This window comes from Lampetra planeri, chromosome 2, assembly GCF_965212315.1.
Source record: "Lampetra planeri chromosome 2, kcLamPlan1.2.h2, whole genome shotgun sequence".
Lineage (NCBI taxonomy): Eukaryota > Metazoa > Chordata > Hyperoartia > Petromyzontiformes > Petromyzontidae > Lampetra > Lampetra planeri.
Window position 1 is genome coordinate 15,800,110 of NC_136108.1, and position 27,988 is coordinate 15,828,097.

The following is a 27,988-nucleotide window of genomic DNA, read 5'->3' on the forward strand; positions in this document are numbered from 1 at the left end:
TAAATGTACTTTCTAAAATTCAGCACACCTAATCATTTTAAACGTGTACATTGCAGTGCTCTCAGCGACACACATTCTGAAATTCTTTACAAAATATATCTCGGAATAAAAACTGTGATCCAGTACAATATTGACACCTGTTATTATCACACACGTCTCCAGTTCCTTAGGGCTTGACACAATCAAAGCATGTCACCATGTGCTAGATTTATGCATTTTTATAAATGACACCTACAGCTTTAAAGATGTACGGACATTTGTCATGGATATTGATGGCCAACGAATTACAATCATTCTGGTAGCTTCAAGGATGTTTGTCAGAAGAACCTTATGGAAATTAAATGGGGTTCGATTGTGGAAAGAGCATTCCATACAACCTTGAAGTCAATATATTGTGTTATGTACAATTCAGTAGGAATATGCTTTTCAGGCAATTTTAAATTTCTTACTTCTATTTCTTACCTCTATTAAAATGCTGTTCAATAATGTATAGGGCAGAGGAGGTTAACATAAACAATACATCTACATTTCTATGGGAACTAGCATCTGACTTGTGTTAAGTTTATCATTCCATTGCTTTATTTTTTTTATCATCTGCCTTGCGTGCAGTGGACAACGAATTTGACGTGTCAAATACCTGATGTCATAATAACGCACAAAGACTTGCAGTCAAACCTGGCAGACTACAGTATATGAACTTGAGCCTCAAACAGGGAATTATCAAGAAATGTTATCAGTACAGTCCAGGGGTTTGTGAGAAAATGACATGCCTGAGTTTGAAAAGTTATTTTACCTTCATGACAAATACAAGGTGTTATACTGTATTCTTAGCTCACATAAATCCGATAAAGCCAGAATGTGGATTTGACTGATCCAACTGAAATGTGTAAAGATACTATGTAAACCTAACTTAGATGTCTTCTTGGTTCTTTCGGTAAAGTCACGGAGAAGGGAAGTAATAAAAGAATAAAAATAAAACATAATAAAATAATTCTCACGACGTTTCGGCCACAACGCAAGCAGCCGTCTTCAGGTGGAGAACAGGTCTGTCAAGTAGACAGAGTCTGGAGCGTGCCATTCAGACTCTGTCTACTTGACAGACCTGTTCTCCACCTGAAGACGGCTGCTTGCGTTGTGGCCGAAACGTCGTGAGAATTATTTTATTATGTTTTATTTTTATTATTTTATTACTTCCCTTCTACGTGACTTTACCGAAAGAACCAAGAAGATGAATCCCTGCAGTCACGAAAGCTTTAAATCGAAAATTAAACTTAGATATATTGTGCAAAGATACTACATTAGTAACACTTTTAAACAAAAACAAATGAAATGTGTTCCCTACAAAATACATTTATTATTATAAAGTTGAATCATCAGCTTGTCCATTACTACAGTACAACACAATAACAGGGCACTTTTATTCCTGCCATATTTTACTGTTATTTTGTTTGCTGTGCATTGATGTACAACAAATGATAACGAACATACAGTATAAATACAATTATTTTCCATTACTGTACTCTAAATTAATAATTTCATCATCTACAGTGTAGTAGTAGCTATACGGTACTGTAATTTTCAGCATTTATAAACAATGGTACAAAGATGCCAGATCTGAATGGCTTAGCAAAACTACACTTTTCTCTATGCCCTGATGAAGACCGCTTGTGTTGCGATTGAAACGTCGTGGGTTTTTTGCTTTTATTATTTTCTATTTAATTTTATTCTACTATTTATATTTTTATTGTGGGTTTTTTTTTGCTTTTATTGTTTTACATTTATGATTTATTTTCTTTTTTTTATCTACGTGACTTTACCAAAAGAACCAAAGAGTATGGATTCCGGCAGTCACGAAAGCTTCAAATCAAGATAATTAATCTTATCTGTATTTTAAAAAATGTAACATTTCAAACTACTTAATGATCATGAAAATTCAGTCCCCTGATTGAATGAACACAGTTGCAGTTTAGAACTCATAGTTTATGTGTAGCAGAGTTCATGTTGTGAAAATAGATGCGTTCAGGTATATGGAAGGAGATTTTTAAAAAATATCCATAATTATGCACTATAATTCAAGTTCAACGCAAAAGTTACAACTAATGTGTAATATAATCAGCCATGATCTGTTTACCGCTGGATGAAGGCTTCCTCAATGCACCATCCCTCACGATCTCGTGATGAAATAATCCTGCACGTGATCTGATATTAATACTCAATATCAGCAGTTGTCATCTAATATGTGTCCCCTCTTTTGGCTGCCATTCAACTGTCAGTTTCGACCATTTACAACTCATCCCTTTTCGTCCTTCCCCCGCACCTCCTATCAACACGATTGGCTATGTACGGTGCGAAAGAAGTTCAACATACATGCATAAATACGTGGCGGCGTGTCTTGTCCAATCCCACTGACTTTTGTTCACAGTCAATGTCCATAATGTGTATCTGTACCCCGTTTCATTTGTTCTTTCAATCAGTTCAAATCCAAGCATGCATTTTCCATGCTTTGTATACTTGTAAGCTTTTGTGCCGTATATATGCCATGTGCTCATGAATTAGTGCAAATCAACAAAACAATGTAATAGTGTTTTTATTATTTTAACTAATCCATCGCTATGAAATTCATACTTTTTTGTTAGTTAAAAATTTGCCGTTCTATACAATGCCATACAGAGAGAGTACTCTACGGTAATGTATACTCAGTATCGAAGAATGGCGTTGTCAAAATACATTGTACAATCTTTGTAACTTATATTAATTTGAAGGAATCTTCACGAGGATAACTGGCATTAATGAGATGATGAATATTCTTTTAACAAGCGTAGTGCTATATAAAAGCAAACGTGCATATGTCACGGTGTAGAATTCACAAATAAATTCACAAAACACCCCTTTATCATAATAGTTTCAACTAGTCAAACCCATGTTATTCCACTTCTATATTTTTCATAAAATAAACCACCCAATACATCAGTCATGCATTTAAAAAGTACTTAGCGGGTATATCATTGTACTCTCTGCTGGCACAACAGAGCCGATATTTTCAGAAGCCTCCTTAAGTCCAGCAAGAAAACAAGTTGAGCATAGCTGTCCGAGAAAAGGCTGTGCACAATTCAAATTCACAGACGAGATTGGCGAGGCACTGCGCCTGATGAGGGTCTATGCTGCGTGTGGGTGTCTTTGAGGTGTTGCCGCAGGCTTGATGCAAACGCAAACATGATTTCTGCAAGGCTCTTGTTCACCAAATAACGGGGAATACTGCCCTGCATCGTTCAGAAAACAACACATAATTGACGGGCGTTGTGTGATGGACCAGAATTGTGCACAAATTACAGTACTTTATACAACAAATTGTTTAAAAACAGAAAATATATTCATATGAAAATGGCAAAGTAGAGCAGGATTGTCCTACAATTGGAAAATGTACGTTTTCAGGTAATCTTGCATTATTATTTGGTTCTTTCGGTAAAGTCACGTAGATAGAAATAATAATAATAAAAATAAAGTGAATAAAAATGATTTTAAAAAACACTAATGTAGACTAGCCTGGTTCTTAATCGGAGTGAGTGTACTGGAAATCTCTGATGTGGACTGTAGCCTGGTTATTAAGTTTGGTGAGTGTACTGGCAGTCTATAATGTAGACTGTAGCCTGGTTTTTAAGCTGGTGAGCGTATTGGCAATCTATAATGTAGACTGTAGCAATGCCAGTACACTCACCAAGGTAAAGAACCAGGCTACAGTCTACATTATATGTTGCCAGTACACTCACCCAGCTTAACCATTGCTACAGTCTACATTATAGACTGCCAGTACACTCACCAAACTTAATAACCAGGCTACAGTCCACATTAGAGATTGCCAGTACACTCACTCCGATTAAGAACCAGGCTTCAGTCTACATTAGTTTTTTTGTTTATATTAATTTATCATTATTATTATTTGTGTTCACTTTATTTGTATTATTTTTTTTTATCTACGTGACTTTATCTAAAGAACCAAAGAATATGAATTCCTGCAGTCACAAACGTTTTAAGTCGAAATTTTATCTTGCATTAAATAGTTGTAAATCTCTTACCTTTATGTCTGTGTTAAGGATCCATATAAATGAACAGGCATTGCGTTGCTCAGAATTCTTCTGCACAATGAAGCCTCCAGAGTCATTGTTGCCCCTGGAATGTAAAGTACAAAGCTTCATTATAAACTGCACAGAATGGCGTCAGTAATATGGCATTACAGACGTTGATTTATTAGTGATGTGTTGTGTAATATGAAGGTTGTCACTGATCTACACCCACGGTATTACCGAACAAAATCGGAGGACGGAGGTTTGTCTTCATGCGATGTGGACATCCCAGCTGAGATGTATCGCTGGCCTTGCTTTTCAATCCTTCTCACATTCACAAAGTCCCTGGGAGAAATAAAATATATATGGTACTGTAATTACTTCAGTATATTCTTAACATTTATGGGAGATCAGTTTCATATTCTTGTTTTTTTCGGTAAAGTCATGTAGAAGGGAAATAATAAAACATTATAATTGCGTAAAATAAAATAATAAAAATAAAACAGAATTATGTTTGATTTGTATTATTTTAAAATAAAATAGTAAAAAATAAAACATACGTGACTTTACCGAAAGAACCAAGAATATTAATCCCTGCAGTCACGAAAGCTTTAAATCGAGATCAGTTCCAGTAATGCATTCTTTTACTCAACATCAAAAATGTATGAAATAATCATGAGCACGACTTCTTTGAATAGGATCCTATTCATAACGGGATCATGAGATTGTGAGAGTCGCACATGGGTCCACCACTGGGACAAACAACACTGTCCCATACTACCACGCAGACGACTGGGAATCTCTCAGAATAACCAGCACTATAATTTTGAACATCTGGTATCAGTGATGCATAGCTAAGCAAGGTTAGCAATTGCATTGCAATAAAGTGGCATTCCATTGTACTCATCTTGCATGGATGAATCCCTGGTAGAATGATATGCAAATTAATTGTAGATTAGTATTTGCAGAAATCATTCAGGGTGCAACTTTAGGAATCAAATATGATACCTCAAAATTTCGCATGCCCACATTGTCCTATCGTATTCTTCAAAACACATTGTCAAAAATCATGGTCAACACAGTACAGTTATCACAATGCATTGTTCATGTTTTCAGTAAATACAATGACTGTTCTTGTAGAGATATAATTTTAATAGTTATGATTGTGTTTAGTTATTTTGTGTGTGCGTGTGCGTAGAAATTGTTCCTTCCATTACCAGAATGGTCAAACAGTTGAACACGTGCTGCCAGACTTTGGAATAGAGCATTTGCGAAAATGTAGGATCTCCATTATTGCAATATTAGAATATGACCTTAAATCACTTGATTGTAATATTTTCTCACAGTTCGTTGCAAGCTACAGTTTTGACACAATACAAATGTTGTGTTTGTTTTACAAGCTCAAAGTTTGGGGATGAAATCCAGTCGCATTTTACTAATTGCATCGAGATACTCCAGCACAGTATTCGTAATGCATTGGTCTTCTTGGTTCTTTCGGTAAAGTGACGTAGAAGGGAAGTAATAAAATAATAAAAATAAAACATAATAAAATAATTCTCACGACGTTTCGGCCATTCAGACGCTGTCGCCTCGACAGACCTGGTTTCACCTGAGGACGGCTGCTTGCGTTGTGGCCGAAACGTCGTGATAATTATTTTATTATGTTTTATTTTTATTATTTTATTACTTCCCTTCTACGTGACTTTACCGAAAGAACCAAGAAGATGAATCCCTGCACCCACGAAAGCTTTAAATCGAAATTTAATTCTGCAAAGTTTTGTAAACACAGGTACTGCTTATCTAAGGTTAACTACGAATTATTATGGTGGATAGCATTAACATTGCTATGTAATTTATTTTCCTGTTGAGCATAAATACCTTGGTTTGACATAGCCATTAGCTGCTCCTGCTGAGACATCATATGTAACAAGTGTGTGGTCACGTATCCTCATCAGCACCTGCAAACGTGATTAAAAACACGTTCCTTCGGAGTGGGCAGGTAGGAACTTGGTTGGACAGCGCATTCGTGCACGACAGACAGACAAATAATCCCTGGTAGGCAGTGTGGAATCTGTTATTCCTACCTGTATACAAGATAACTTGACTTGAGGTAGCCAGGCAGACAGCCAGGTAGCCAGCCCCCTTCACTATCGGCCCCTCCCCCTTGCTTAAGCACCTCCCCTTACCCCCCCCTCCCTTAGGCCCCTCCCCTGGCCACCCCCCCATATCCTCAGGCCCCTCCCCTGACCCCACTTCCCTTAGGCCCCTCCCCTGGCCACCCCCCCATATCCTCAGGCCCCTCCCCTGACCCCACTTCCCTTAGGCCCCTCCCCTGACCCCCCCCCCCTCCCTTAGGCCCCTCCTCTGATCCCCCCCTCAGGCCCCTCTCCTGACTCCCCCCTTCCTTAGGCCCCTCCCCTGACCCTCCTCCCTTAGGCACCTCCCCTCTCCGTACCCGGCAGTCGGTCTCCACCAATCAAATAGCTGTTTGTAAGGTCTCCACCAATCAAAGAGCTGTGTGTATTATATATTTATTTATGCACGACAGACAGTCAGACAGACAGACAGCTAAATAATCCCTGGTGGGCAGTGTGGAACATTGTTCCTCCCTGTAAAATATATACATGACTGTGTATCCCATCAATTTTATGCTAACGTTCCACGAAACAATAACAAAACAAGTAAGTACAGAATATAGAACAATATTTTTAGGCACCATTGCGGTTCATTGGCACACAGCCAATTTCAAAACAGGAATAGTTGTGGGAACGCAGACATTGTAATATTCTGTAGAATTTTCAGATATTACATTGTATACATACAGCGTGATTTGAATTCAAACATTATTTTAGCTGTTTTACATTTTACTTACGTATATAATTTGCAAATGTTGGCCATACAGATTGTCCAATAATTAATTTATGATACTGTACGTAAATGGAACAGTAATGATTTTGCATATTCTTGCCACTAAATTCTGTTTGAAAAGTCGTAGTGCCTCCTTGCTCAAACAAGCATGCAGGCGTTCTGATCTCTGGCAGAACTGAGTCAGCAGTGGAAATTCCACGTCACTATGGCAGGGACCAGTTTTATATGACACAACCACTGTTCCCATAAAATGGGCAATTGGTGCTATTTCTTTGGACATACAGTAATTGCATCTCCGTCATTTCACGTGAAGCAACCGAAGCATGGAATAGAATTAAGTGCATGTCTAGGTAAAATGAAAAATGTGCTTTATTGTCTCTTCCAAGCCATAGTCATTTTAGTTTATATGAGTTACATTAGCAATTCATTATTTAATGCATTTCTTTCAAGGGCACAATAAAAGTAAAAAAACACAATCTAGCTGTAGATGTAAAATGTTCGGTAGTGACAGAATAAATCTTTGAAAAATAAATTATGTTTCTATTGCTGATTTACTCCTGCCTCACGTAATCACAAAGCGGTTTGTTCAAGGCCCGTGCTATAATTTAAAGCTACAGAGCTGTTTTGTTTTGTTTGGCACGGATGCAGGAGATTACTTATTTGCTTGTCTCTACGACTCTAAGTTTATAATCAACACCTTTGCTCTCCTGCTTACATGCTCATGCATTCATCTATACAAATATACACTTGACTAAATAATATTATTCAGAAGCAAATAAGTTGCATATTATTTGGTTAGCAATTGTAGAATTAATATTCATAAACTGCTGAAGTTAATTACGTGCTGAACTATGTTCGGTACACAGTACTTATAATTTAAATCAATTGTGCGTGTTACGAACCATTATCTTCAGGAACTTTAATGATCTCTAAAAGCATTGCACACTTACATATTTCACCACAGACACTTCCACATTTTTACGTGCAGTACTGTATTTTGATTGTAAATTCACCTACAATGTCTAACTGGGACCCAATCACTACTCATTCCCATTCGTAATGCTTCACATTACAATCGCAATTCTTCATTATACGAAGTTACTGCTTAAAACATATAATCACATCAACGGCACCCTTAGTTTGGAATTCAATGTGTTTTTTCCATGTACTCTGAGCTGTCAAATAATACCTATCCTGTTCAAACATTTGCTCGCCTCGTAATCCTTGAAGATTCAGACTTTGGTTTACCCTCAGTTATCCTCACGAGGCCTCCAAAAATGTTGCACTGCACATGCATTGCACTTCTCTGTGCTTAAAATAAATGCTGTTATGGAACTAACAATTGAACCATTTCGATTTAAAGCTTTCGTGACTGCAGGGATTCATCTTCTTGGTTCTTTCTTGCGTTGTGGCTGAAACGTCGTGAGAATTGTATTTTATGTATTATTTTTATTATTTTATTATTTCCCTTCTACGTGACTTTACCGAAAGAACCAAGAAGAGGAAAATGTAACCATGTTTTTTAGCTTATATTGAAATCTGGGAAGTCGTAATTCAGTTGTTAATCACTACGCTAGGAATTAGGTAACTGGAGTTCAATTCCCGTTCACGACCAACACTCGTGACGATAATTATCTGAAACCCCCCGGTCGACTCAGCCTCAAATGAATACCTGGTGTGGTGTGTAAACATCGGCCACTGGGGAAACAAAAGTCGGTCAGGCATGGTGCCGGGCACCCCTCACCCCGTCGTGCACCGTGTCGGCCTTCACAGGTGCTGCCAAACAGCATTTGGCAGCACCTGTTACATGAGAGAACTTTCTGTTGGGCTTGTGCGCATGCTCACCTGGCAATCGATGACTGCACGGTTCCAGCTGGGCATCCTTTCAGGCCGTAGCATCACCTCCTCGTAAACCACTTCGGGAGGGCACAGCAAGGACATCTGCTTGCATACAATTTAGACAGCTCTGTTGCATTTGCTCTCTTGTAAGGATAAATAATTGTAGGGAAAGGTCGTTGATTTATTGAACAATTCTAGATAATTTACAACGTGATTTCATATTCACAGTCGCACACAATGGGCTTGTTTTGCAAATGTTATCACAAGGACGAATGTAAAGCTTGTAACAGATGGCATATGTGGGTGATTCCTTGCAGAAATAAATTAAGCAGTAAGTAAAGCATGGTGAAAATGCTAATCAGTAGGTTATCAATGCTGTACTTTCAAAATATTACCCACGTTTACAATTCATATTTGAAATTCACCAGAAAAAAGTATTAGAAACATTGTGTTTTATATACGTTTGGAAATTATAAATGCTGTATGGCATGGTAACCTTGAGTATAAATATCTTCATGTTATTTGGTCCAATTAAAGTATACACATCTCCATCATCCTGAGAAAAAAACAACAGGCATTATTTATAAACTATACTTACATTTATTGTCATCAATATTCATATTTTGATGCATTTACGTTGTTAGCTTCCAAACTATAACAGCTTTGTGATCCTGTGAATTTCCATATTCAGCTCATTAACTGGGCAGCATTTCTCTGCCTGTTGACAGTATGGATACAATAATATAAACCATAAATACACCCAAACATATTGTAACTGCTTGCGAGGCAATTTTCGATTCCCGTTCACCTCCACAAAGCAGATCACTTCAATTTAATGAGCTGCTGAGGCTGATTATAATGACGACTCACCCTGCTTTTTTCTTTATTCCAGACGCTTTCCATACCCAACATAGATATCACATTCCGCATAGCATCTTCCCCCTGCTGTACGTACTGGCGTTCCTGCAACAACAACAAAAAACTCCATTATAATCAGTCATCTTTTTATGTGCATGACTAAACGTCCTTTAAAAAAAATCCTTTTCATAAACACCACCGCATTAGATGTGGATGGGTGGCTCAGTTGGATAAAGTTGTGCCCGTGTCAGATACTTGCAGCAGCACTGGGATACTGGATTAAAATCTCAGAGACACCCAAAACGAAACAACATTGTTTTTAATGCAGCACGTGTATAGATTTCAGTGACTGGACTAAGAACTTTGTATTTAGTTAAAATTTGTCCATGATTAAAGGCAGGCTAATTTTGAGGATTCGCGGATAAGATAAGACGTTCTTATGGGCATCTGCACGACAATACAGTGGCATTTTCACAAGTTGAACAATGTCAGACAAACGCAATTCGAAGCCCGTCAAATTGACGTTCTGCTTCGATCAATTATGGGAGTTTTGCAAACGCTTTGCTCAGTGAGTAGATACCTTTGTGCATATACGGAATTTTTGTCAACCCACTGCTGGAAGAGGGCTTCCCCACGCCATATTGGTAACGGGGATAATTTGACCATATTTCACCATCTCGGCCAGTGTGGGTTGGCTAAGGTAAAAGAGTACTGTACTATAAGGTCGGAGAATTGGCGTACTGCTCATCATGAAACTCTGCAGCCTCTAACAAATGTTCTTCTTATGGTTCTCAACCATGAAAGCACCATCCAGGCGCTAACCTGCTTAGCTTCTGTTATCTGACAATATCGAGTGCATTCCGGATTATTTAATCTATACCTATACAGTATTAGCAATACTATACACCGTAACTGGCGAAAAATAAGCTAATCAAAATACGTACGTATAGTGCCTATAAGAATAAACTTGTTCAGAGATGTTATCTGTAGTAGTTTTTTTTATTATAGTAGCTTTTTTATTGTGTCAAATATAGTAATCTCGAATGTAAGTACTGTATATGATATAAAGAATGGAACTACTCTTTTGTTCAAACCGCTGAGCTTGTGCGAAAAGTGTCATGTGTTTTTAAGAACTTTTTTAATTTATGGGAAATACCTAGGGCTCAGAAAACCATGGAGTAATCGTGTATAACACTGGATAAAATGACACAAGTGAAGTATTAAATACAATGACTTCCACAGATGCCACAATCATGTAATCTGTAAAACCGGAAATACCCCCCCCTCCCCACTAAACATAAAAATAGCGTATGTTAAATACGTAACATTTAAATATTTGATATTAATAGTTACAGATACAAAGGGTAGAGAAATATTTGACGGCTAGGCACTTTTAAAAGTAAGGACAGTCACATTTGATATCACTAGTTTTTCGGCGATAAACCCGTAGGCATGTGTATATTTGGCCAGCAGTGATTGCTTGCCAGGTCACATTCGCTTGGCTGTGTCCTCCAGATATGAAATGCTTTCTGACTGGTTTCTGTAACATCTCACTGAGCGAGCCACACAGACATGACTGCCTTTGTTTTGCTGGAAAATGTTAATGGATAACTCTCCCATAAAGGGGGTCAACCGGTCAAGGCAATACAGCAGTTGTCCTGAAGCTCAGATGCAGTAAAATGTGTATTCCTACCGCGTCTAAATGCAACCATTTCCCAAGATCCTGTACATAACAGTGGGACATAGGTGTATAGGGGAAAGGAGACATATGTTAATTTAATTAATAGAGAGAAAGAGACATTCAGAAAGTAAAATTGGATGATGTTATTACGAGACTTGAGTCAACAGCACAGATGGCTTGGGAAAGTGAGTCCCAGACCGTGGGTGCAGCAGAGGAGAATAAGTGACCTCCCACTGAGCTAAGGTTGACCGGGGGTTTTGATATAAGGCATTTCTTGCTAGAGCAGAGAGGGCATGAAGGGGAGTAGATTGAGATGAAAGCGGAGAGGTAGACATGTCTCTCTCACTGAGAATATTAAATTATTTTTAAATGGAATGTGATGTTCCTTGTTTACCTCATTGGACAGGTGACTGATGTCTTCAAGATCCAAATCTAGATCGTAGTCGCCTTCGTCCATACCTGAAAAATAATTAATTGTAACATCCGAGTGTTTGCCAACAGGGGTCTTAGTGTTATCATGACATCGGTTATTTTAGGAGTTTGTATTACTATGGATCAGGCACCTGGATATTAATTAATAGTTTTTTCCAAGACCAAGGTACTCTGCAAACCTTCTGGCTACCATCAAATATTTCTCCATAAAGCCATCCAGATATATAAACACAGAGACAAATTCAACCGAGAAGATAGGTATAAGCTGATCAATCATTGGAAGGGCGTTATTAACCAAGCAAAGTCGTAACTTGCTGTGATGCTTCCATTCTTCCCTGCCGTTTGGCTGTTTTCTCCGACTCTCTGAGTTGCATTGCCCTGTTGGGTGCCTCTGCATTAACGGGCTGGGGTCTCACTTAGCCTCGATGTATCGATGGTTCTGGCGGTATGATGGGCTGTGTGTCTCACTGACATTGCGGTGGTTCTCTTGCGCGGACGCGCTTGCCTCTCACAGCGCAGTTGGTAGCGCCGGAGCTTGTGTTACACATAGACATGCCATTAACTTGCTAATCCCCCTAATATCTCTGCCTAATGTCTCCCATCAACATAGTGCTAATCTCCCATTAACAATGCTGTTGTGCGCATATGCAGGGGCGAAACTATTATGCGGCGACGGAAGCTCATTTCATGCTAATCTCTCTCCCTAATCTTTCTCTCCCTAATCCCCCCCATTAACACAACTGACGTGGTTGCGTGCGGGGATGGAATTCCTTTCTAGCTCAGACCCCGCCTGCTTGCCCTTCGCCACATATATAACCTCTTGTTGTAACAGCTCTCTCGCTGTGTTTCTTCCTGGTTCAGCACTTCCACTGCTGGATTATTTTTTTCCGCCTGAGGACGACCGCTTGTGTTGCGATCGAAACGTCGTGATATATTATATTAAATTTTTCTATCTACGTGACTTTACCGAAAGAACCAAAGAGTATGGATTCCTGCAGTCACGAAAGCTTAAAATCAAGATTAATTAATCAATTTGAAAAAAAGTTTACATTTGAGCACAGGTATCTGAAATGGATGCTGGGAATTTCATCGCATGACCGTGAAGCAATGCACATTCTGGAAGTGACCATAAACACTAAAAGGCAAAACTTGTTGCGTCTGCAGGATGGGGGATGGCCAATAGCCGAGACAGGCATTAGAGTGGTCTCCACAATCCAGCTAGCAGGAGGAAGACCTAATAACAGATGATTGGAGACCAGGGGCGGTTTCTTCATTAGGGCGATTGGGCGACGCACCACCAATGTCATTCAACCACAGAGTCACGCTAGCCGTCACTGTGCCTCTGGATATAGTCCAATCAGCGTCATGTCACGTTCTGTGGAGTACCGCCTCTTTTTGGGCGATTTCACTCCGGCTGAGAATCGCCCCGAGTGGCCCCATAGACTTACATTCAAAGATGTTTTTTTTCGAAGGGCGGGCGCTGCAATGCATTCTCTATGGCTTCCGGGAGGGCTCGCCCTAACGTGCTTACGTCATCATACGTAAGCACGTTTCATCCAACAATATTATTTGTCGCCACGTAGTGGAATCTTTAATAAAATAAACTTGAGTGGTTTGTTTTAATAGTGAGTATAGAAACAAACAAGATGTATTGTAAGAGTCACTTTATTTTTCATTAATATTAAAGAAGTGAAGTTGCCTTTACATGCTTAAGCTGTTAATTTATCCATTGCATGGGTGGACCTTATCCTTATCAATCATCCAGACATTTGCCCCCCCTGAGAGATTTTGCAGGAGCCGCCACTGTTGGAGACTGTTATGCCAAATATTTAAAACGTATTATCTTTAGAACTGTTCTTTGTGTTTAGTTTGTTGTCCGTCCCCTGCACCTCCGATAAGCACTGTTGGCTACATCCAGTGCGAAGTTCAACATATTTACATACTTCTTCTTGGTTCTTTCGGTAAAGTCACGTAGAATGGAAATAATAAAATAATAAAAATAAACCAATAAAATAATTCTCACGACGTTTCGGCCACAACGCAAGCAGCCGTCCTCAGGTGAAGAACAGAGTCCATTCGGACTGTCTTGTCTACAGACCTGTTCTTCACCTGAGGACGGCTGCTTGCGTTGTGGCCGAAACGTCGTGAGAATAATTTTGTTATGTTTTATTTTTATTATTTTATTATTTCCATTCTACGTGACTTTACCGAAAGAACCAAGAAGATGAATCCCTGCAGTCATGAAAGCTTTAAATCGAAATACTTACATACTTCCTGTGGGGCAGCTGTGGGATCTGACAGAGAGTAGAAAGCATTGATGAGGTGTGGTGGCATCAAGGGCTTTAGCCATCAACACATCCATCGATCTCTTGGAATGTCCCGAGCAGAACCCTCCTGGTAAATATTCCATTGTACAAAAGGAAAAACATCGGTAGAGACTCACCGTCCACAAATTCTGAGAGCGAGTGGAAGTCATCTTCTTGAGTAGGTGGGTGTTCTCCTCTTGGAGACTGGTGTTGTCTAACATGGAGATTGTGTTGATTCTGGACTCTTTGTGTGGCTCGCTGCTCCTTAGGTAGCACACGGTAGTCCATAAACAATGCCTCAAACCAGGAAACCACGAAGATTGTAATGGGCATCATAATTGCAAAAGACTTATAATAGTTTTCACCTGAATACTGTTTGGGGGTAGGGGGGGGTATACATATACAGAGTATATTGGAAGTTAATAGAAATTTGTGTAAAATAACATTACTTGCTGGCACTCTGAGTTGGTGTCTTCACATCAATTATAATTATGAAAAAGTAACATAATCCTAACCCCGAAGTCCTTCAGGAGAGTCAAGAGGTCAATCAGCTTTGAGGTAATGGAATAGTTCAGGGTGTTCGAGCACTGAACCGGCACCGGTGATATCCTGGATATAATTGGGGCAGCCATCCATAATGAAACTCTTCTTTGCAAATGTTAGTGAGTTTATGGTCTCAGCATGGTCACCATGGATTTCACACAAAAACTTCAGCATTAAAAAAAATGGAGGTTAATATGTGACCGTATTATTGTTTAGGCCAGGAACTGAAAACGAGTTCATGGCATGTTAAGCTTATGGCTTCGACAAGGCTCAGATCACTCATTGTACATGCAATGGGACATGCATGCAAGGGGACGCTGTCAGTCATACTGTCCTGCTATCTTGGAGCATACCTGTGTTGTTAAAATCTATGAGTTGCACTTCCAGACTGTTGAGTTTTGGTTTTAGACTGGTGGCTACACATTTATTGATTCGTTCGCTCGGACTCTTGCACGGTACAGGAGCGCACTTGGTTGCGCTGACTTCAACCGTGTTTATTTGCGCAGACAATTACAGACTCTGCACACACACACACGTACACGCTTCTTCTGGTGCTGCTGCCGGTGCTGGTGCCGGTGCTGATGCTGCCAGGGCCACTGCCGCTACCGGTTCCCCTCCTGCTGCTCGTCCCGGCGCTGCTCCTGCTCCTCCTGCCGCACCCTGTGGTGTTCACCTGAGCTTCCTTTATAGGGTGGTGCCCCCCCCCCCCACCGGGGTGCCCCGCTCCCACCGGGGTGCCCCCCACCACCCCTTTTGTCTTGGCCGGTTTCAAAACCCGAATCTCTGCCTGTAACGACTTATGAGCAGAAAGAACTCCCCTGCACAAATCTACAGGTTTCACTGTTTTAAGAATAATTTCACTGTACTGTCAAATTCAAAAAGGGGAGAGGACTAATCACAATCCATTGTGCTACATGTTTCCAGCCTGCACGCATTTTCCTGTTGAGGAGGGTTTTCTCATAATTTATAAAAAAAAAAAAAATTAGTATTTTAATTATTGTTCCCTATAGACAAGCACTATCACAACGGGTCTCCATAGTGCAGAGGGAAGCCCTCTTCTCCATATATGGGCTCCCAGATGCATAAGGTAGCAGTGAACATTGATGATAAGGATGCAAACAGTTGACAGTTGTCTCTTTATTTCACTGCTTCCTGTTGGGATGGCCACATTTGCAACTCTTTTTAGTTTCTGGCTTAAACTCTATTGCCACACATTCAGCTCTGTTGAGCTGGTGGCTTGGACAAGGCTGAGAGCAGTGTATGTGCAATATGGTGGTCGCTTGACATTCATGCAAGGCATGATGGGAGTCGTGTCTTCCTGCTGTTTGTGAGTGGACCTTTGTGCGCTTTTCAAGCTAGTACTTACATCTGTATGCAAAATCTTGAAAAAGGCATATCCACTTGTAATACATGTTGTCGACTGTCGCAGAAATGGGAATAAATTATACATTTAAACATACATCATATGTCTGATTCAGCATTACTTTGCATATAGATCATACTTGCTGTTCATACAATACACCAGGTGTATAACATTTAAAGCAATATTTCTAAAATGTATTATTACCGATTCATGAATATTTCACGGAAAATCTATACTCATATACATCAACACATCGCATGTTGATTTAACTCTATCTACTTATTGAACTCCTGCTTAAACAAATTCATTTAACTTTAATTGTCTTAATTATCTTGTGGGAAACAATAATGTACGCGAATATACGTATCGCTAAGTCAAAGTGTTTCCGATAGGCCTGCGCCAATGGTGAACATTCAAAGTTCAACCCTCCTATGACAGGGCCAGTCTCTCCAAAATTGTACACATATTAATCAAGAACATATGGTTCTCTAATGTGTTGTTGGGTTGTAGCACGCCTTTCTCTTAAAGAACGAAAGTCCAGTTCCTGAAAAAGGTCCCAGCACATGGAGAAAAACTTCAGACATAGCAAACAACACAAACAAAAACCACATCAGAACGCCATATGTGACGTTGGCAAAAAGCTCCACGGTAGAATGTTAGACGTACAGTACGTCGTACTGTAAGAGAGCCAAGGCGACTCCTGCTGCAGTTGCAATGTGTAACAAGAGACTTCCCAAGAGTCAAAGACCACATGATGCATTCTCGAATATGCATAATCCGCACAAAATATCGTGTTTGACATATTATGAAGCTCTCCCAGCCAGATCTGTAGGCAAAGGGACATCGAGGTCACGGTGTGGAATACGCCTTCATGTGTCTGCGCGTTGTCGGTGCCTAAAAGTGCCGCCCGCTGTGATTGAGGTCATTAATCTTCATTCCATGGGCTCACATTTTCCCGGCATGATTTTCCACGTTGGGAAGTATAACAGGATCACATTTATATTCAGCTTATCTGAAATGCCGAATGGAGCTTTCACCTGTGTTGACGTCAAGCCCTATGCTGTTTAGCGTATAGAGAGTATGTGTTGATGGTTCGTGACATTACTAAGCCATTTTGTCACCCATGTTCGATCTCACTTGACACCCAGTTTCATACTCTTTTGCAATGCTGAGCCATGCCTTGTGCATGAATAACATGACTAGAAGTTTGATGATGTTAATTGTGTGATTTTCATTCATGGTACATTTGCCTTTGCCAACTTTACAGCATTTATGTACATTTAGTATCAGAATCTTTATTGATCCTGCAGAAATCCGATGAGTTTTGAAGCTCTTTTCCACAGATATCCAGTAGAGGCAGTTCAAAAAGTTACAACAACAAAAACAAGATGAAAAATTATCGGTGTGCAAAGTATAGGAAATGTAAGCACATTAATAAAAATAAATACATCGCAAAAAATGAATACAAATTCCAATAGGATGGCTAATAAGGAAAATATACTTCTACCCTGATAGTTGTTATCAGATGTACCCTGGATATCAAAATCATGCATATCCCGCTTAGCCCTACATCTAATTCAGAATGTTGAAAGTATGGGTATTGTTTAGACCTATTACTTTCGTGACTGCAGGAATTCATATTATTTGGTTCTTTCGGTAAGAACCATTAGCGAAAGAGCCAAAGAATATAGGTATTGTGGGAGAGTGAGATTGTAGTACAGATAAGTCACACAAAAGCAGTTGACACGAAAAACCAGTGGTAAGTGAAAAGTGAAAATTTCGCCTGTACACGGAACATATACATACTATAATTCTTTGGCTCTTTCGGTAAAGTCACGTAGATAGGTTCAAAGAAAATAACAAAATAACAAAAAACGATGACGTTTCAATCGCTTGTGTTGCAATCGAAACATCTTTCAACCTATCTACGTGACTTTACCGAAAGACCCAAAGAATATGAATTCCTGCAGTCACGAAAACACTTTATACTGTCCGTCTAAAGTGTTTTTTTACATTATATATTTTTTTACTTGCTTACAATAACTCTGTACAGGACGATTAAAACATGACTTTGTTACTCCTGGTGAAAATCGGCAAAGTGGCTCTGGAGTAGTGAGTGGCTCGCAATAACAAGGTTCTGAGTCTCAACCCTGATTTGAGGTTGACTCAGCCCATAATCTCTCTAGGGTTCATAAAATAGGTACCACTTTGTAGGGAAGTCAAGAGTAGTCCTATGGAAAAACTGACAGCCGTCATATAAATGTGGAATTTCTACACCGGCCTCGGGCTATAAACATTAAATGGCCACCGCCTCTATGCTTATCTGAGCAGTAAATATACTTAGGATTTGGTTTTGAATACATTTCCTGGAGGAAATGTTTGATATGTTTGATGCCTGCTTGGTTTGTGGATAAAAAACACCAGGTGATGTTGCTGTGGTCTGTGGGTGGTTTCTGTGTGCCGGCTCACCGCGACAGGAAACCTGCATTTCCATTTGCACGCCGCGTACGCCAGCAACAGCACTGTGGCCCGGAAAATTGCCAGCCACTGTGGGGGAGCACACAGCATGTGAACATAAGCACTGCAGTCCCATTTAATTACAGCCGAACTTGTTCATGAGGTATGCGACCCACATGTGTGAATTGTGGGAAAAAGAATCAGTGGCATACATGGAAATTTCACCCATTTGCCTGGGCTGTCATGATACAAAAAAAAATCATTTTTACGTGTTTTTGAGGCTCACAATACCCAGAAAAGCTGGGGGAAATTGCATATAGCACATTTGTATGCCAGGCATTTTCAGCAAACCAAGCATTTGTAAAGTCCTGTCATTTACTCATTCATCATCTGTGTGCCAGTATTTGCACTCTGCCAGTCGGATTCGTGAAATGATTCCTTTATCACTTAGAATAGTTAAAACCCTGCACGCAGAAGTGGAGATGGCTCAGAAAACTATGTTCAAAAAAAGTTATAATTGCCAAATCCAATCGCTTTAGATGGGTAATTATTTGGAAAGTTATTCAGATAATTTCTGGTCAGCTATTACATTTAAAAAAAATACCATGTTTGCACATAATAAAATATAATACACTGAAAATGCTCATGACATGTTAGATTACATACACCTGCATTATCGGTGACTGAAGTTAAAACAACATTACATTTTTATTAAGGTCCTTGCATCCTCATGATTTTTGCTGAATGCAGGCCATATGTACTGTTTAACGCACTGACCAGCGTGATCAATTATCAAGTAATGCTCATTACCCACACGGCAGGAGGCCTTCATCCAGAAAGTGGGCTAACACAAGGGCTGCAGATATAAATGGTGTCATATTTGATTACCCAGGTTTGCCTTGACAAATATACTTTTTTTTACTTAGTGTGTTTACCACGGGTTTAAATAAAAGCGAGTCGTAGACCAGGAAGGAGGTTTACCCAATTTGGCTCAATTATACTGTGTGAGTAATGTCAACGTTCATACTTGGGGTCAGATATAACAGGAAGCCTAACTTGTTACTTCAAGAAAGTTAGAGTTGTTACATTGTTTTAAAATGAAAATAAAATATTTCACACTGTGAAAGTTAATATTTATAATTATCGTTCACCATGGGGCTCAGCTCAATCCTCCCGTAAATCACGTGACTTATGTTTGGCCACCCCCACTCTGAATCCCCTCTCTCTCCCCGCCGCCCCCTGTGAAAACAGACGCTGCTCCGTGTAGCGTTGAGGACCTTGTGCAGTCTCTTCCTCCCCTTTCCTCGTCTCTCCGAACTCTATGGTCCAATTTCTCTGCTCCTATTCCATCACGTCCCTCTTTCTGTTGTCTCTTCCCTTACCCATTCCGTTTTCTTTTTTCCACATATTATATTCTTAGCTCTACTCTCCTGTGTGTGTCATGGGTAAAACGTTGCTCGTGTTCAACCGAATAGAAAGAAATGACAATGGATGAAAGGCTAAATGGGTGGGGTGCAGAGACGAGCAGGGGATTAAATTGTGTAATGGTTTTTAAAAATATATGAGAGAATGTGCCAAATACACTTTCATCTTATAAAATGCATTTCCCTCATGTGCCGTTGCAAGATAAATGATTTAAAGAGATCAGAGATATGCAGCTAAACTTGTTTGTCGGTGCTCATATGGGAAAAATATATGCATCACAAGATCCTTCAGTTTTCATTCCTACAAATGCTAATTAAATAACATATCTTAAAACACACTACCACCCTTGTTTCCTCACCCTCAAGGTACATATATCGGGAGGACTATGTAGTCGTTTGTACATGGCCCTCTTCACAGAATTGGGACATTTATTACTATACACATGCAATTGTAACTGAGTGAATGACCAATGTAAATGTTGATGCTTTAACTTAAAAAAGGCATTCCCATAGCATTGCCATATTATTTCATTAGGGTTGGACTGAGGTTTAGTGTCAACGTTTTCGGTCAAGAGTAAATGCAAAAGTTCACGTTTGCGATGGCCTTATTAAGGTTAAGTACTTGCAGTATGCTGCAAAGGGATATCGTGCAACACACGTCGTGCGAATTGGCATTCATGCGATGAAACCATGATGCTCTGGAATTATTGGGTAGCATGAATACAGCACTCAAATTAATTTCGATGATTAGCAATACTTTTATTTAAAAAAATAGGTGAAAATATGTTTGTGCGATACTCACAATTATGTCAAACGATGTTTTGCTCACATCAGTCTGTATCACTTCTTCGAGGACAACTGCTGTATAACTGATACCTGTCTGTGATAATAATAATCCAATTCATAAAGCACCTTTTATCGAGGATCTCAAAGCGTTGCACAATACACAGCAAACAAACACTCAGCATAAAACTTATGAAACAACAAAATTAAGTAGTGAGAAAATAAATGCTGAAAGACATTTTATGAATTCATTGATAGTTGAATCACCAAAAGAATATGAATACGTTTTAGACACGTTTAAAAAAAATCTTATCCAGACTCAGAATTTAGGAGTCTGACAGCTGCATGGGAACAAGCTTGGTTGCCCATAGACCGAAGCCACGACTTGGAAACACAAAGAAGATCTGCATTCCAAGATCTTAGATACCTTGAAGGGGAAGTATCAGTTCTGCATGTCTCTGAGGTTTGCCGGGACAATGTGGTTCAGAGCTTTGTTAGTTAGCAATATGAGTTTAAACTGAATCCTATGTGAAACTAAAAGCCAGTGCAGAGAGGCCAATACTACGCCAGGGAGCAATACATTGCAATAGTCGATGTGAAATGAAATGAATGCATGGACCAGCTTCTCTGCATCTGACGTGGAGAAGGGATTGGATGTGGGAGATTTACCAAAAATAGAAAAAATTAGTGTTTGTATTATTTTGATGAGCCTCCAAGGATGGTGTAAGTAACACATATCATAATATCTGATTATTCTCAGAGATTAAAAAGCCAAAAAATCGAAGCTATTGATGTGAAATGTACTCGTGTAAATTTTTAAACAAAAAAATCACAGCCATGATTTTACGTCGGGGTAAAACAAGTGTGAACAAATAAAACACAGGTTGTCTATTATTTGCTGTTAGGATTTTTCTTATATATATCTTTTTCAGGGTCCTCAATGAACAGGTGACATAATTTTGATCGTATGACTTGGAATGGTGCGGAAATGCAAGAAAAGTGATGGTTCTGCTCATTAATGATGCTGTCCCCAAAATCTGCGATTACAGTTGATTAAGTTGTGCTCATGTTTGGACATAATCTAATTTATATTCTTGGTTCTTTCGGTAAAGTCACGTGACTTTACAGAAAGAACCAAGAATATGAATCCCTGCAGTCACGAAAGCTTTAAATCGAAATGATCTAATTTAGTTAGCATGCTGACAATGTAAATCTTAAGTTCATCCATATATATACGGTATGTATATATTTGCACATCCATTTGACATTTTGAAACCTTACGTTTTACTGGAGTCACTGTAAAAACCCTCATTTGCATTGCAGGGGCGGTTTCTTCATTAGGGCGATTGGGCGACGCACCACCAATGTCACTCAACCACAGAGTCACGCTAGCCGTCACTGTGCCTCTGGATATAGTCCAATCAGCGTCATGTCACGTTCTGCGGAGTACCGCCTCTTTTTGGGCGATTTCACTCCGGCTGAGAATCGCCCCGAGTGGCCCCATAGACTTACATTCAAAGATGTTTTTTTTCGAACGGGGGGCGCTGCAATGCATTTTCTATGGCTTCCGGGAGGGCTCGCACTAACGTGCTTACGTCATCATACGTAAGCACGTTTCAGTCAACAATTTTAGTTGTCGCCACCTAGTGGAATCTTTAATAAAAAAAACTTGAGTGGATTGTATTAATAGTGAGTATAGAAACAAACAATATGTATTGTAAGAGTCACTTTATTTTTCATTAATATTAAAGAAGTGAAGTTGCCTTTACATGCTTAAGCTGTTAATTTATCCTTTGCATGGGTGGACCTTATCCTTATAAATCATCCAGACATTTGCCCCCCCTGAGAGATTTTGCAGGAGCCACCACTGTTGCATTGGTTACTTGAGTCAAGTGAAATTTAAGCTTCTAAAGTCCTGCATAAAACACACTTTCATGGACAAAGTCAACTTTCCACCTACATCCACGACAACAAAGGTCTGCCCTGCCCCTATCGTGGGTGTGCATGCATCACACCAACGATGAAAATGAATGCATGTAACGAATAGTGTGCATACAATATTTACTCACACTTTGTTCACAGTACTGAAATTAATTTTAACAAAATTAAATCATTTTTTTTTACAAACCAGCAGCATCTGTTCTACAGGTCATACTCTGCCGAGGAGACTCACAAGGTCCAAACCAATCCAGAGTTTGCCTGCTTATAAACACAAATGTTGCATTGGTCTGAAATACTTTTGGACCAAAATTCTGTACTCTATTTTAAAGGTTTTTTTTGTGTTCCAAGAGCCTCTTGTCTGTATATTATGTTATTGAACGAACGTTCTACTTCCCACAAAGTGGATTGCGTCATGGTCTTGGTCAATGAACCAGCTCTTTTCCCTCTCACAAATATATTGAGGGGTCATGGGAGTATGCTTCTCCAGTCTACCTCTGCTTTGTAGACTTGGAGATGGCATATGACTGTGTTCCCCGCAATGGATTTGTGGGAGGCGCTGCGGAAGTACGAGGTACTGGTGCCGCTTTTGTGCGCTATTCGGTCCGTCTATTTCCGGAGTGAGAGCTGTGTCCGTATTCTTGGTGTTAAATTAAAGTCGTTCACTGTGTGTGTTGGATTCCGCCAAAGGTGCGTCTTGTCTCCACTCATGTTTGTGATTTTCATGGACAGATATCAAGGCGCAGCCAAGGCATGGAGAGTATCCAGTACAGGGGCATAGAGTTGGTGTCGCTGCTTTTTGCAGATGACATTTTCCTCTTTGCCTCGTCAGTCTGTGATCTCCAACGTGCACTTGAACGGTTTGATGCCAAGTATGAAGCGGCTGGGATGAGGTCCTTTGTGGTGGAGTTTAAGTACCTCGGGGTCTCTTTCGCGAGTGATGGTAAGTCGGAGTGGAAGATATCGGCAGGGCATCCACAGTATTGCAGGCGCTGTAACGTTATGTGGATAGTGAAGCGGGAGCTGAGTTCTTGAACTAAGCTCTCCGTTTACAGGTCGATCTATATCCCCACCCTCACCTATGGTCATGAGCTTTGGGTAATGGCCAAAAGGATGAGATCGCGGGTACGAGGGGCCAAAATGAGGTTTCTCCGTAGGGTTGCCGGGCTCACCATTATCCGTGATCGGGTGAGGAGCTCGGTAATCAGGGAGAGCCTCAAAGTCGAGCCGCTGCTCTGGATCGAGAGGAGCCATTGGAGGCGGTTTGAGCACCTTGTAAGGATGCCCCCCGGTAGACTCCCCCCTGGAACTCTACTGGGCATGTCCCACTGCGCGAAGACCCCGGGGCAGGCCCAGGACACTCTGACGGGACTATGTCGCTCGGCTGGCCTGGGAACGTCTGAAAATTCCCCAGGAAGAGCTGGAATCTGTCGCCAGGGAAAGGGAGGTCTGGACCGCTCTACTCAACATGCTGCCGCAGCGACCCACACCGGGACAAGCGGATTGAGAAAGGAACGAAAGTTCTCCCTCCCTTTCGAAGACAATTTAGGAAACATTTTTTGGAAGATCCGAACTTTGACTTTTGCCTATATAAGCAACAGATTTCTCCTGATAAAGAAGACACATTTACCAAAATATCTTGTTGGCATTGTCACCTTATGATTGTGATCATGTACACTGTCAGTTTGTGTGATTCGACCTTTTGAAAAGAGTGCATACAGACCGTACCGTCCATTCACATATTTGTCAACCCTGGTTAAGTGGCATAGTGAATAGTGAGATGTGTACTGCAGAAAGACTCATGATGTTTTGACAAGCAGTTGGATGTACTGTTAGGTTATGGACACATGAATATGTTTATGTTCATAGGAAGGCCAGCAACTACATTGTGTGATTGAATTAAAGTCCAGTACTATGACTTTGATACAAATTAGTGGGAGAAATCACTAATGCTAATAAATGTAACTTTTAAATTGAAACTACATGCAAATCGATGCATCAACTTGGCACCTAATGTGCTGATCAAAAATTAAACGTACCTATTGCATGTACAATTAGTGCCGCCTTGTACCTTTTATATTCTTAAATAAACACGTCAGTAGTAAAACAGCGTATATTCAATGATATTATTACGTTGCGATGTTTGTAAAATTGTTCCGTTCTGAATTTTTTTTAAATCATACCTGGGAACTTTTAATGCTGACCATAATCAACCACAGCATGACGATGAAAATGCCATTGAATAAAGTAAAGAGGCAGAACGTTCGCCGCTCTTTTGACACGTGGCCAGTCCTGGAGTCTGGAGAAATCCCAGGTGACAGCAAGGCTGTGCTCTCATCGTCGTCGCCATCGATGTGGACAGATGAAGTGGGCTCGTGGTCCACACGCTCTCGGTTGTACTCGCGGTCTTCGGGAGAATTCATGATCGGATTTCAGGTGCAGCGAAGCGAGACGTTTTCTTCTGTACCGCACCCGTGCTTCATCACAGCTGTCCCGTGGATTGTCCGGCAGCAACGCCGACGATTCCTTAAAGCGAAGAGAGCCGGGGTTGATTCTGCCACAAACGTGTGCCTACAAGTGGAAGGTGGAAAGCACCCTGCTCGTAAACACACTTGGAGACACGCTGTTTATGATGGGTATCTCTGTTGACAAGTCGCAACGTAGACTGCTTGTCTAACAGGTATAAACCTTGCAGAGAGAACGCTTGATGTCTTCACCACGACTCGGCTCGAAGCAATGTTGCACAGGAAATGTTTTTCAAATAAGTTTGTACAATTTCCCTACAACTTATCTTTTTATTGTTATAAACTATATTTACGTAAGTGTAATAAAAAATAAACAACGATCAACACATTGTAAAGTACAGTAGGTGTGTTTGTTTGCATGTTGCCACCACACTGTTGTAATATAATAGTGTCACAAGACATTATATTGACCCATTATATTGTGCAAACTGCTGGACTTTGACTAGATGCACTGTTGGGTGTTTTAGCATTGGGTATAAATGTTACGGTTAAACAGTCACGAGACTCAGTGATAGTTAAAACTGTCTGTGTTTCATAGTTCACACGGTCACACTTTATCACAAAGAGACGCAGTATTATTGATGTGTAAATCATAATATAATCAAATACATCATAATAACCAGTAGTACTATAATGATTAGCACAGTTGGCTGTGTAAGAAATTCAACGCACATACAAGTGACAAAAAAGGCTGAAAAGTGGCTTAAGATAAATATGAGCAAAACGCAAAAAAGAATGCACAAGTTCGCTGAACAAGAGGAAACATTCTGAGGGACACAACTGGGAAATAACAGCGCAGCAACACCGCGTCTAGGGCATTTATTGAAGGAGGATTCGGATGAAAATTATTAAAACACATTCCTGCGGAGGGAGCTGGTAGGAACGTTGGGTTGCTCGGTCAATGGCCAGGGTCAACGGCGGCGTGGTGTATTCCCCAAATATGCCCGACTGTGAGGGCGGGCACAAGCTGGCGTGAGTAGGTTAAACGTTGAGTTTTATAAGGGCACCACGGAGTGACCAGCCCCTCCCCACCCAGCCCCACCCCTCCCACCCCCCACCCAGCCCCACCCTCCCCACCCAGCCCCTCCCCACCCTCCCCTCTCCACCCAGCCCCACCCCTCCCATTTTTAGATGCACGACGGACGGACGGACACAATAATCCCCTGTGGGCTGGTGGAACCAGGTGGTTCCTACCAGTATAAAGACGTGGGCAAGATCAGGATGGAATGATTTTGCAACATGAAATTTGATGTTGAAGTAACATACCTACGTGCCGAAAAAAGAGAGTTTCGATATTGCCCGCCACGACGTACGGTTCGGAAACATTGAAGCTAACAAATAACATGGAACGCAACTTGAAAAGTACACAAAGAAGCACGGATTAATGCACGCGGAGAATTACACTGAGAGAAATAGAAAAACATGGATCACGAATGAAAATTACACGACGGAGATGGAGCGATGAGATCAGATCATTTGCAGGAGTGGAGATGGATTGTGGCATTGCGGGGCCGTCCGTGAGTGATGCTAACAACGTGGGGCAGATGCCTTCGTATTGAAGTGGAGAGAACATGACTGGCAATGATGAATTAACAGTGTCTTCACCATGCTGGTCCTTCACCGCAGTGCACACACTTCGCCACACTGGTTAGTGCAGATTAAAGGTGGCCCATTAGTACAACTCAGCGCAACTCCACACCTGTATGTATGTTGAACGTCTTTCGCACCGTACGTAGCCAACCATGCTAATCAGAGTTTCACCGAATGTCATTCATTATACTGTAAATTGCTGCACACTGATCTCAACCAGAAGCTTGGTGGAGCTATCAGAAGGTGAACCTCCAGCCTATGCCTCATATGTAAATGTAATATAAAATATGCGGGAATTTCACGTGTGGATAAGTGTGATTTACCTTTGTGTTTTCATATGCTTGCACTTCAGTCAAGGACATTTTTTTTAAGATGTTGTTTTTTTAAATCATAGGCTGCTGCACTTGTTCTCATGACAGCATAACGGATTTGTATTATTAAAAGTCTGTTGTGATTATGGATTCCATTTGCAGCAGTCTAGGCTTTTGTGCAATAAATGCTAAAACGTCGCATTATATGGCAAAATTGCACTAATTTACAGTTAGAGATTGCCAGAGAAGAAACGCGCAGAGTTGTGATGCAGACAGTTCGCTCCCTACGCTCTAAACCCAACCTACCTGAGTTAAATTCCCAGCCAAGGGTAACACGAGTGGCAGGTGTCATCTAAACAGGTCCTGGGGGGTGGGGACCTCAAATCACCAACCCGCACAACGTTCATGACCAACACGGTGTGGGGACGGATGCCTTCATCCAGCAGTTGCCAAAATGTATAAATGATAATGTACTTAAACAAATTAGCAAATGACTGTAGTATGCAGGCTAACTTGACGTTTGGCTTGTATGGTTTTTTTCCCGAAACATTGATTACCACAGAGTCTCCAAACCTCCTTTTTATGCAGCAAACCAACAAACGTTTAAGGAACTCATCCTCGCCGAAACTCCGTGCAGAAATGAACAGTGATCACCACTCTCTTCATCTGCCGCCTGTGGCAGATGGCCATTTGTTTTAACATTACCAGTGATCGAGTACTCATCACTGCGAGCCTGTACATCAACATCACACAAACAAGCACATTAAGTATATACACACACAAACACCAGGGTGTGTTATACGTGATTAAAGCTGTGTGGTAACTTACCAGAATGTAACAGTAGGTTTTTACCCTTTTAACTGTATTCGCAGCCACTGGACCCGGTTGAAACAAGAAAATCAAGAATCTTGCTAAGTTTCACATCATGTATATGTGTGCTTCTACTTCCGTGTGACGGGCCACCACACATCAACAGGCTGCTTTGGAATTTCCAGTGATTTAACCCTTC

The 27,988-nt window shown here is 40.5% G+C and overlaps 1 protein-coding gene across 4 annotated transcripts; it reads right to left on the reverse strand.

The window, feature by feature from the left end:
* Positions 1 to 1,749: 1,749 nt before the first annotated feature.
* Positions 1,750 to 27,958, reverse strand: LOC144728940 (stAR-related lipid transfer protein 3-like). 4 transcript variants are annotated; one of them, XM_078608735.1, is made up of 14 exons: positions 27,808 to 27,958; positions 24,737 to 25,124; positions 20,635 to 20,712; positions 18,421 to 18,498; positions 15,955 to 16,008; positions 14,183 to 14,309; positions 11,702 to 11,766; positions 9,639 to 9,731; positions 9,265 to 9,324; positions 8,775 to 8,870; positions 5,940 to 6,019; positions 4,302 to 4,406; positions 4,074 to 4,167; positions 1,750 to 3,260 (listed from the first exon to the last, which is right to left on the reverse strand). In XM_078608735.1, the coding sequence occupies exons 2-14, from the start codon at positions 24,974 to 24,976 to the stop codon at positions 3,117 to 3,119; spliced, it is 1,314 nt and encodes a 437-aa protein (XP_078464861.1). In that variant the 5' UTR covers positions 24,977 to 25,124; positions 27,808 to 27,958; the 3' UTR covers positions 1,750 to 3,116. The 4 variants fall into 4 exon arrangements, with proteins under 4 accessions (XP_078464861.1, XP_078464853.1, XP_078464832.1 ...); XM_078608727.1 differs by having other exon boundaries at positions 14,183 to 14,342; XM_078608706.1 differs by having other exon boundaries at positions 14,183 to 14,417.
* Between the last annotated feature and the right edge of the window lie 30 nt (positions 27,959 to 27,988).